General features: G+C 58.5%; 1 protein-coding gene across 1 annotated transcript; it reads right to left on the bottom strand.

The window, feature by feature from the left end:
• Positions 1-1,203: 1,203 nt before the first annotated feature.
• Positions 1,204-2,166, bottom strand: FOXB1 (forkhead box B1). Its single transcript, XM_052808745.1, has one exon. The coding sequence runs from the start codon at positions 2,164-2,166 to the stop codon at positions 1,204-1,206; it is 963 nt and encodes a 320-aa protein (XP_052664705.1).
• Positions 2,167-11,557: the final 9,391 nt, after the last annotated feature.

The raw sequence follows: 11,557 nt of genomic DNA, 5'->3' as shown, positions 1-11,557 counted from the left end.
CAGTTTGTACCTGCTGTTGTGTTACTTCTCCACGTTTTACCAGTGACTTCGGCAGCTTTTCTGAAGCTGTGCCGGGTTGTGTGCTTGGTAAGAGGTTTATTTTTATCGTTTGTTTGTTTTTAAGCTACGAGATAAATAGCTAAAAAATGTAGAAAACAAAGAAACCCTCAGCTCCCCAAACCTTCAGGTTAATCAGAAGTTAACAGCCAAATCAACTTCTCTTCCACCCGAAAACTGCAGTAAGCATCCACGTTACAACAGGTACTGCAAAGGGGACCTCATCTGATTTACAGTACAGCTGCAAGTTCAGTATTTACATTACAACAGGCGCTTTGTAAACAATATAGGTATGGAGTGAGTGACCGGGTGCCTTTCTGTCGGACGGCGTCCTGCTCCGGCGGCGCTCCCCACGCCCGCCCACCGCCGCCCCCGGCCGCAGGCGGGGAGCCGCGGCCGGCAGGGCCGCCCGCGGCCGGGCAGGGCCGCCCGCCGCCCTCCCGCTCGCCCGCCGCCTCCCTTACCTGCGGGGCCCTGGCTGCCAGCGCACCGCTCCTTCTCGGGGGCGACTGAGCCCGCGGCCTTGCCCCGCGGAAATCCTGCCCTTTGCGTACCGACGGGACACGCGCGGGCGGACACGCACCCACACCCACACAAAGGAGACGAGCGCTTCCCGGCGTTTCCAAGATCCAAGCGTTTGCTGCTTGGAGGCTGGAAACGTCGCTGTTCTCACGCAGTGAGACTGCAGCCGTTTCACACTGCTTATGGTTTTCAAGATCGGTCCTGTACAATCCCCTGCTCTTCCCCGGACAAAGAAAGGGCAAGAGGCATCGCCGGGCCAGGCTTGCCGGGTCCCCGGCACGCCGAAGATGCCTGAAGTACTTTTGGCAAACTAGTGATGCATATGGCAGTTCCTACCGGGCGGGGAGGGGAGGGGGGCGGGCCGGGTCGGTTCGTTTTGCCTCGGCAGGGCGGAAAACCAAGTTCGGAACCGGGGAAGAAGCCGAGAGGCCAAGGAGGGCGAAGCGGAAAGGCAGCTCGCGCGAACGGCAAACCTCAGTTTCCCGCGGGGAGTTGTCTCTGCTTTCGAGGGAAAGAGGAGAGAGGAGGGAGGGAAGGCACGGAAGGAGGGCAAAGGGGAGGGAGGAGAGCTCCGAGGAAACTTCGGGAGAAGGGGGACGGCGGAGTCCGCGCGGGCGGCCCGGGTCAGTGCACCGCCACGGAGTGCAGGGCGGGCGCCGGGCTGGTGAGAGTCTCGCTGGGGGTGGCCGGGCTGCTTTGGCTGGTGGCCGTCTGCGAGGACGTGGGGCTGAGGGAGGGTGGCGAGTTCGAGAGGATCGTGGGGATGGGCGCGGGCAGGGCCGGCAGGGCCGGCACCGCGGCGGGGGTAGGCTTGATGGGGACGGGGATGGCCGGCAAAGTCTGCCCCCCATGGCAGAGCGGCTTAATGGGCACGCCGTAGGCGCCGTACTCGCTGCTGGCCACGGAGATGGGGGTGGCGGTGTCGATCATGCCGGAGCTGTACATGTGGGGCCAGCCCGTGCCAATGGAGCTGCCCACCGTAGTCAACTGGTTGGGGAGGGGGTAGGCGGCCGGCACGGGCTGCATCGTGGAAAAGGCGAGGCCGCCGGGCATCTTGTACTCTCTGGCGATGATGTTCTCGATGGCGAAGGGGTGCTTGAAGCTGGAGGGCTGGGACACGCCGAGGTTGTACGTGGACATCTGGGGCAGGTGGGTGCCGGTGGCCGCCAGGGCGCTGAGCCGTAGCTTCGCCTGCTGCTGCAGGTACTGCGCCGCATCCGCCGGCTTGCTGGGGGCCAGGTGGTCCGACTTGACCACCTTGAAGCGCTTGCGGCGGCGCAGGAAGCTGCCGTTCTCGAACATGTCCCCGCAGCTGGGGTGCAGCGCCCAGAAGCTGCCCTTGCCCGGCTGGTCGGGGCGGCGCGGGATCTTGATGAAGCAGTCGTTGAAGGAGAGATTGTGGCGGAGGGAGTTCTGCCAGCGCTGCGTGTTCTCCCGGTAGTACGGGAAGCGGTCCATGATGAACTTGTAGATCTCGCTCAGGGGCAGCATCTTCTCCGGGGAGCTCTGGATCGCCATGGCGGTCAGCGAGATGTAGGAGTAGGGAGGCTTCTGGTCACTGTAAGTGTTTCTGCCCGGGCGAGGCATCTTCGCTAGAGAACCCGTGGAGATCTGCAGAAGGGCAGCGACAAGGAGGGGGTCGGGGGGTGGCGGGAGAGAGTGAGTCCGAGAGGATTTGCACCGGCACCCGGCCGGGGCAGCGGGTGGGTGTGGGGCCGGGCTAGAGAAAGAAGGGCATGGGGAAGGGGCACGGCGGTCCTCAGCCCTCGGGGCGGGGGGGGGGGGGGGCGGGATGGGGGCAGGGGAAACCGACCCGGAGCTCTGCGCCGCCGGCGGGGGAAAAGCAACGTGCCTTTCTCCCAGCTCCGGCCCCGCTCAGCCTGGCCTCCCCGCAGCAGCCCGCGCGGCCGTAAAGTTACTCTCGTGGTAGCTCTGCCTTCTGGTCTCGGCGAGGAGGAGAAGGGCACCCCCTCCCATCCCATCCCCTCCCATCCCCTAGTCTCGTCTCGTCTCCCACCCCACTCCGTGCCAGCCGGGCATATGCCCACCTTAAAGTTGCTGGAAGTTGACAGTCCGCATCCGGGACGCAGCTGGGAGTCTGGGCTCTTTCCCACCCCGCTCCTCCGGCGTGTCTCTCGCTCCTTTCCCGGCCACTCTGCTCCGGTTTAGTCCTGAGGAGGCAGTGAGCTGGCTCGGGTTTGGGAATCTTCTTGTACACCCCTCCCTTCTCCTCCGCGGGCTGAATCAGCTTCTTTTACACCACTGGCAGCTGGACTGTAGCAGAGGCTTGTTTGCTTCTCTGCAGCCGCGATGAGCTAAGTAGTTGCCTCCATGTCCTTCCTCTAACCATCTGATAGTTTTATGTGGTGACATGAGCAGAAAAGACCCCTGTAGAGGCGCTTCATTAATGTGCCACTTCTTTGCTATCATATGACAATCGCCTTGGGAGCAGGGGGAGGGGAGCGGGGAGGAGGGGGCTGGAGAGAAAGGCATAATCTGGTTTCATTTACACCTATTTACATGGACACCTTGGGCCAATGGGAATCATTTCCATTTGAAGACAAGGCGAGGGGTGAAAAGGCTCCACCAGCGGAATTGCAGTGCGATGGTACCCGGTGGCTGGGGGGGGGGGTGGGGGGGAAGGTATGCACTAACCTCTCTGTGGACTTTGCAGGAAGCTTAGTCTGCAATTCACACTTACAAATGGAGGTACTGAGCAGTGGGATGTTTGACATGGAAATTGCTTGGCTGTGGTATTCTGTTTGTTCTGCATTGTTATCTGATTTGTATTGTTGGCTAACTTAAGGCGAGCCTTTTTCCCTGTAACGAGAGACTTTCTCTTTGCCAAATCCGCTCTCCCCGAGCGAAGGTTCTTTCGAGGAGAGAAAAGATCGGGGCTCCTCCGTGGCCGCCCCGGGAAGTTTCCACCCCCCTCCCCAGCCCAGGCAGGACCGTTGCTCTAGTTCCGCGGACCTGTTGGTGCGAAGCCGTGGGAGTCGCCTTAAAATATATCGCAGCGGCCGGGCTCCCTGTCCGCGGCCGGGGCACAGCCCCGGTGTGCTCGGTGCCGAGCCTGCCCCCCGCGCCGCTGTCCTGCTCCCGGGGCCGGGGGCCGCGGCGGGCAGCGCCGGGGGGGCAGCTTGCGCGCCAGCCGGCCGGCCTCGGGGCGGGGGGGGGGGGGTGGTCCCGCAGAGCTGGTCTGGGGTAAGCGGTCCGTGTCACCGGTTACTGTGCTAAATACCGTCAACCCGACGCCTTCTGCGGGATTCCCGTGATGTGTCTCAGGCTGTTCGCGTGCCTGTGTGCTTCTCGGTGCGCGCTTGTGCGTGTAGGAGCAGGCAGGATGTGTAACACCCGAGTTGCGGCTCTCCCTGCTCCACCGTACCGCCTCCTCCCCGGGAACCGAGGCCCGATCCTGGAACCGCTGCCCAGACGAGCAGCCCCGCCGCCAGCCGTGTGTCCTGCGGGGAGGATCAGGCCCGGAAGGTCCCAGGCTTGCCCTGGCACAGGAGGGAAGTTTGTATGATGTGTATTGCCGAGGCTGCGGTGCATCCTGTCACCCTAGAGCCAGAATAAAAGATTGGCTCGGGAGCTGCGAGCCCTGGGAGGAAGAGCCTTTGCGGTGAATACACATCCACTCCATTAACAATATTTTCGGAATCGGTCAATAACTCACCAAAACGTAACTTAAACACGATGAATTTAGGAGATTAAACAATTTCATTAATATTGAAATGGCTGCTGAGGCTGAGCGCGCCCGCTTGAAATGCAAGCGCACGTTTTTCAATATTAACAGAAGTACTTGAAGAAAAGAATAATGTCACCTTCTTAATTCAGCAAAAATAGCTGGGGTGGGGGAGGGAGCGCTGCGCCGGCCGTCTGTGCAGTGCGGGCTGCTGCGAGACCGGCTCCGCGGGCGCGTAGAAGTCTTCTCGGAGGGACAGTCCCCATCAAGCAGGGCTCCCTGCACCCTGGCACCAGCTTGAAAACGCATTTCACGCTGCAACTAGCTCCGACGTCGTGTGTGTTAAACTGCGTTCCCCTCGTTCCAACCCGGCTGCCCTCGGTCCCATCTAATCCCTCTCTCTCGGGGCAGGATGTCGTTTAGAGAATAATGGGCAAATAATTGTGTTTCTAGGAATCCGAGAAGCCCACCTCGGCCCCGCGTTGCCGAGCTAACGAGCCCTTTTGGGGGGAGACCTGCCGCATGTCACCCCCCTTGCAGAGAGGGGCCCGGGGGCGTTCGTGCCCGGGAGCTGCCTCGCTCATTAACCGGCTCTGAGATGCTTCGTGCCGGCCGGGCAGGGCAGGAAGGCAGCCTCCAAACTTTTGGGGGGGGGGGGGGGAGGTGATGAGCCGGTGAACATTTGTTAGAGGGTAGGAAAGACAATACTCTGAAATGAGGACAGATTCCTCCCAGCGTCCCCTAGGACACCGGGCAGAAGACTTTTATTTTTGTATTGAGAGCCCCCAAATATGTGGGTTTAATGGACACCTCCGCCCCCCCCCCCAACTTCTAACACTCCGCAGTTCGGGTTTTGTCTCTCAGCCCAAGTTCACTCCTGGGATGCCTGTCCAAAAGAGAGCTTAGAAACAGCACGGGAATAAATAAAATTCACAGACTGACAAATTCTTTTCTTCCTCTTTTTGCCGGTACCTTTTCTTTTCGAAGAAAGAAAAAAAACAACCTCTGGCGCAAATGGGAACCCGCAAGCTGTAAAGTTAAAGAAAAGTCGACTTCCGTTCTCATTTGCTACTCCGAGTGCGAACGAGGTATGGCTGTAAGGCGCCCGATCCCCCCCACCAGTGCAAAGGAATGTGTGAGCAGAGGGGTAGGGCAGGCGAAGCCATCCCGGTAATTGATACCCAAAGTTTCACCTCGTGTTAAGCACGCAACAGATGACAGACTTGGGCAATGTAGGATTTAAAAGTAACTTGTAGCATTTGCCTTTTACTTTGAAAGCCAACATTAGGGAGGAGGGGAAGGGGCAAGTGAATCCAAATCCATTGTGCAAAAAAACCCAAAACAAATAGACGTTCTTCTGAAGCCTAATTCAAATAAGCAGCTCAGGGGAAGTGTTGGGAAAACTGTATAAAATACGCATAAGTCAATTATATCAATGTGCAAACCCAATGGAAATCTATTTCATGCAATAGCCATTCAGCCCTTGCATGGAGCTCATCATGGACCACCTTTCTGCATGGAAGGTTCGCAATAGCCCCCTTTCCCACAAGCAAGACCACACACGTTTACAGATTTGGTAATAATTTATGCTAATTTTCCTCCATAAATCCACAATTCGCCTCAGTGGCAAGCGGGGCTGTTGAGAGAGGAAAAGGGGAGAGAAAAGTGACAACTACAATATTGATTTTGAATCCTTGTGGCTGCAGGCAGGTGTGTAGCTTTGCAGAGGGGAGGAGTGGGAGAGAGGCTGTGGGGAGAAGCCAAGAAGTTTTCCAAGGATGGGAAAAAAAAAAAAAGAAAAAAAATCCACTCTGTGTGAGAGAATAGCTCACAACCTTGTTAATATTTACAAACCAGTTGGGAGAAAAGAGAAGGGAGGGGGGAAGTACCAGCTTCTTAGGGTTTCCTAGGCTGCAAAACACAATGCCAGGCTGTGAGCAAGCTTCCCCCGTTTTGGAAAGTCAACTCCAGGCTGCTGGTCGTGGCTGCATTTCGGCTAAGCCTCGCTCTCTTTTTTGTAATGGTTCTGCTTATCTTTGCTTCTAGGGGGGCGGGAGGGAGAAGGAAGCGGATTGATTTGGGCTCTCCCGCTTTTCTGTGTGCTTGAATTCCCGGTGCGGTTTCCCGAAGCGCTCCGGCCGCTCTGGGAACGGCGGGGCTTTGTCCCACCCCACATTCTTCACCAAATCTGCCACTTTGGCGTGAAACTACTTAGCGCCCTTTCAAAAGGATTTTGTTCCTGTCGCAACGAGCACTAAACAAACTCCCCCTGCCTGTCAAGGCCGGACTGAGAACCGCTCCCCAAACCCGTATCCCTGAGAGCAACAGAACTGACCGCTCGGGATTTGCAGTGCCCTTTGGGCCCGGGGGGCCGGGGCCGGGGCCGGGCTCGGGCACGGCTGCGCCCCGCGGGGCTCGGCGCTCCCGGCGTCGGGCAGCGCGCTCCGCCGCCCCTGCCCTGCCGCCGCCCGCTGGCTCTTCGTCGCTGTCACGCTACTTAATGCCGGCTCCCTGTGTGCGCCGTTCTCGCCCGTCCCGTCGGGGACTTCGAGCGCCAGCAGCCCGGCCGGGCGCCCGGCCCCGCTGCGCCGCCGGGGGCGGATCGGAGGACGGTCGGTCCCCGTGTCCCAGGCCACCCTCCCCTCCTCACGGCCGGAGGGACGGCGGACCCCGATCCTCGTCGGATCCAGGGAGGAGGCAGCCCTGGCACCGCCCGTCCTCTCTTTTCCCGGGGGCCGCTGCGGCCCTGTCCGGGGCCCGCCTGCACGCGGGCGGGTATGTCGCGCGTGGCGCCTTGCCGCGGGCGGGCGGGCGGAGCCCCGGGGCACGCATGAACCGGGCGCTGAAAGTTTGCCGAACCTCCGAGGCCTCTACCGGCTGCCGCGGGGCCGCGCCCCGGACCCGCCGCCTTTGCCGGGACGAGTGGGTCCGAGCGCGCCCGGGACTCCTCGCTCCCGGGCCTCGGGCAGCCGTTTCGGCCGTGCCCAGCGCGCTGAGAGCCCGCGCTGGGACTGCCCGTCTTCCGTAACCCCGGGAGGAGCCTGCTGTTCCCCCTCATCGCTCCTGGGGCTGTCCCAGGCACCCGGTTCCTGACCGGAGCCGGTTTCCCAGGAGAGCCCTTTTCCCGCTGCGCTCCACCTGCCGCCGGCGGTAAATCCAGGCGCGGGGAAGCGCGGCACCGCGGGGCCAGCCCCGGCACGGCTCCGGGGGTGCCAGCGTTACGCGGGTCCGACACGCCGAGTGCGTGAGCCCACCGCCGGTGCCCGCTTTCCGCGCCCCTCCTTGCCCGCACCTGCGTCCTCGTCTCCCCCCGCCCCGGCTGTCCGCCCGCTGCCCGCCTCCGCGGGGGTGTACAGGTGTGCGCCCGGGGCCGCGGGCTCGGCCACCGCTTCAGCGGCTCTCCCCCAGCGTTTTGTTAAGTAGTGTGCCGTTAGCGCGGGTTCCAGCTCGGATCTCGACGTTATTGCCCCGAGAGCCTGTCTTTGTGGTAAACTTCCCTTCCCGGCGGCGCCGGAGCATTTATCTACACGTTTGGGACTTGTTGGTTTGTTTATTTATTTGTTTGGAGAAGTATCAGGGGAGGCCTCGCAAACTTTTTAATCTTCTCTTTTAAATAAATGTCGCATTTCAAGCTGCCCTCTCTTCTCTTTTTTGCATTGTAGGAAATATTGAAAATGCCACCTTAGTATTGAAGGGATTAACTTGCTTTTCTCCCAGCCCCTAACTCTGGTGTAAAGGGAGCAGTAGATCAACTGTATAATGTGTGCACTGTTTGGTCATTTGTACAAGCAGAACAAAGGTTGAGCTAAGCCAAATTGCATTGCACTTGTGAACCGAGTCCCAATTTGAAGTATCTTTTACAGCAGGGGGAATGAGAACAATTTCGTGTATGTCTAAAAGGGAATAACAAAGCCACTTTCTAGAGCATCTCAAAGTGAAGTAGTGAGGCGTGACATTCCCAGGGTGAGGAGGGACAAAGGCAGGGTCAGGGGGATGAAAAAGGGAATCAAACAGCCACTTTCACATGTCTGCCCTCAACTGCTGCACCTCTCCATAATAGGAAACAACTGTTGTAAAAAGGGGGATTGCTCCCATTCATTCAAAATAGCAAATGATAGCTAAACAACATTGTCAAAACTGAATCAACTTCTGTGCAGTACCACCCAGAAAAAGGTATTGTGTTTTGGTTAATAGCTGGGTGGAGCAAACTTGATTTTCCTTTCTTGTTCTTTCTTTTTCTTTTTTTTTTTAAAGACTCTTCTTTCCAAATCAGTCTGTTTCATAAATTTTATTTTTAATCACCAGCTTTTTTCTAAGCCATGCTCATCTCGCTCGCGCCTTCTCCCACAGTCTGCTCTTGTCTTGGCGTTCCGTACAAAACCAGGAAGACAAAAAATAGGGCTGAGTCCCCTTCCCGCTGCGGTCAGAATTGCGGTGCAAAATCCGTAAGCGATGTAAATCTTCCCTGAATTGCACGTCTGTGACGCCGGGCAAAACCACCTTTAAATTACTAAGTTATTACTTAGCCAAACATTGTGAAATGGTTTTTATGACAATTGACGATGATTTTAAATTGCATAGCCACGAGAATAATGGCGCGCACGTTACGGTTATTTCCCCCCTTTAAAAGCAAAGGTAATAACCGCTAGCGGAATTCAGGCTCGGGCAAACTTTAAGAGAAGCGTTTTCCTCCATTGTGGGAAGTCTTTAACGAGCCGGGATTTAATTAGGGTCAGAACTTTGAATGCTTACGGTTTTCTCCCTATTGGCAGGGGGCATGTTTGCAAACAGATCCGTAAGTTACGGCCGTGAAGCCGCGGCGCGGTGGGGAGGGTGGGGCGGTGTGAGTGTGTGGGCGCCGGGGCCCCGCGCTGCCCCTTCCTGCCGCGGCGCCCCTTCCCCACGCCGCCAGCCCCCCGCCCGGCTGCCACCCACCGAGCTGCCCGGGGACAGGGAAGACAATTCCTGAGCGTGGGGCTCCCCGCCCCCGCGGCCCGGCCGGGCCCCGCTCCGCTGCGGGGCGGGGCGGCACGGCACCGCCCGCCAGAGGCCCCCCCCTCGGCGCTTGCACACATGCGAAGCCTGGGCCCGTCTCACGGGGAAGGCGGCCGCCGGGACGGGGGCAGCGCCTTCCCCGGCCACGCCGTACCGCCAGAAAAGCTAGCAGGGCTGCCCGCCCCCTTCCCGCGCTGGGGGGCCGCGGGGCCGGGCCCGGCGCGCACCCTGGGGCCAGCGGGACCGGGCGGGCCGGCTCGGGCCGCCTCTGGCGCGGCTGCCAGCGCCGCGGGCGGCGGCTCGGCGCTGGGCTGCGCTCACCGCGGGGCAGGGCGCGGTGGAGCGCCCGGCGCCCGGGAAGGGAAGGGAAGGGAAGGAAGGGCAGCCTGGCAGTTACAGGCGAAGCGCTGGCTGCGTCTTCCGAGTCTAGCGGCTTCCAGTGCTTCCTTACATCTGTTGACATCCTCCGCCTGCCTCAGCTCCACGGCTGCCACCCTCACGACGCGAGCAAAGCTCCCGTCTTCCCATCAACCCTCAGCTCTGCAGCAAAAAAACATATTAACCTTCTTTAATATTTCATTCCTGGAAGAGGTTCTTTGGATCTAACTTTAGAAAATATTTCCCTGCAGCGCTTTCTTCCCTTACGTTTTTTTATTCGTCTTTATTATCGAGAGATGCTGTAGTCATAGAGCATTCAATCAGCAAAAGAGGAAGGAATTTGATAGAGGGTTTTGTTTTGTTTTTTTTTTTCCTTTGGCAAGGAAAGATTTTACATGGGACTAAAAGACATTGCGAATGGGCAGGGGTTTCTGAGCTTCGAGAGCGAGATGTCTGCTCTGTCGTTCAGGGGAGAGCCCCCTTGTATTGCTTCTGCTAGGAAGCATTTCCCTCTAAGTTTGCTCTCTCTTGGGCCGCGACCTGTAAAGCCCTTGCCCTGTATTTTGGGTGACGGCAGTTCCAGTCGGCACGGCCGTTTTCTCGTCGAGGCAGAATTACACTTTTAAGAAGCACCCCCCCTGGCCCCCCGGTAGCTGAAGGGAGCCGGGGCCGGCCCTGAGCCCGGCCCGCCGCTCCCTGCCGGCGGCGCGCAGCCGCCCGGCCCCGCGGAGCTGGCGGTAGCCCCGCGTGGAGCTGCGCGGAGCTGGGCGGAGCTGCCTGGGTAAACTGCTTGTGTATTTCACATTATCATCCCGCTATCTGCAGGCAATGTAGATTTTCTAAAGATCTAATGAATAAACAACCAGCAAGTGCTGGCGGTGTAATTTACATTGTTAATGCCTACATGTGTATAATAAATATGCATTTGTATGTCTTCAAATAAACTCTTTTTAGTTTTTAACCTGTGGTGATTTTTTTAAAAGCTGTCTTTTCCAAGAAACCAATTTTCCTTTTCGTTTCCTGAGCTAGTAGGGAAGGAAGAGACCTAGCAAAGCGCTTTGCGTCTGCTTTTCGGCGACGGAGGGAGATGCGCGGGCCTGGGCGCGGGCTGCCCGCTGCAGCCAGCCCCGGGGCGCGGCGGGCACAGCCACCGCCCGCTCCCCCGGCGCGGGAGGCGAAGGCCGCGGCCAGGCAGCGGCAGGCGCTCATTTCGCAGCGCAACTTGCCACGCTTTTAACGGCAGAACAATTTAAATGTACAATATTAGCTCACAGTATTAGTCTGGAGGTGTAAAGAACAATCCGTTCGGAGACTGAGCTTCAAAGGCGCCGGCTTCCCCTCCAGGAAAAGTTGACAAATGTGGCTGCTCCCTCCCTCCTTCCCTGCCTCCCCCTCCTCCCCTCCCGCGTCGGAGACAACCGGTTTTCCCTGAACGCTTCTGTAGAGGGCATCCCTGACCAGATTTCCTCCGCCTCGCCGTGTGAAGCCCGCTCCCCGCGCTTTGAACTGCGGAGTTCGGTTATTCCGAGCGCAGCACCGCCGTCTGTAGCCGGGCTCCCGCGCCCCCCTGGCGGGGCGCGCACCGACACGGGCCCTGGAAGGCGAAGCTCTCTTTCCCTTCCAGATCTTCAGGCTGAAAAGCCTGGCGCTTCGCAGCCCCCGCTGCCTTCACCTTGGGAGGGATAAAGATTTTCTCCTCATTTTTCGCTGCAAACCAGGTGCCACTTCCTTACGCCGCTTGATGGCAAATGTCTCATCTTCAGCGAGCTGGATCTGGCATACATTATTTTAATTAAGTCTATGGCGATTTAGTTTCCTCTGAGATCCATTCCACGGTGCAATTAGGAACGTATTGGTGCTAGCACATATGAATATTCAGGAGAGTGTCAATTAATTAGCAGACAGAGGAATCTCATTATG

This window comes from Harpia harpyja, chromosome 14, assembly GCF_026419915.1.
Source record: "Harpia harpyja isolate bHarHar1 chromosome 14, bHarHar1 primary haplotype, whole genome shotgun sequence".
Lineage (NCBI taxonomy): Eukaryota > Metazoa > Chordata > Aves > Accipitriformes > Accipitridae > Harpia > Harpia harpyja.
The sequence above is the reverse complement of the archived record's forward strand: the minus strand, read 5'-3'. Positions and strand labels throughout refer to the sequence as shown.

What these genes read in the sequence shown, in the direction of transcription:
- FOXB1 (XM_052808745.1), bottom strand. Translation starts at nt 2,166, where the DNA reads ATGCCTCGCCCGGGCAGAAACACTTACAGTGACCAGAAGCCTCCCTAC.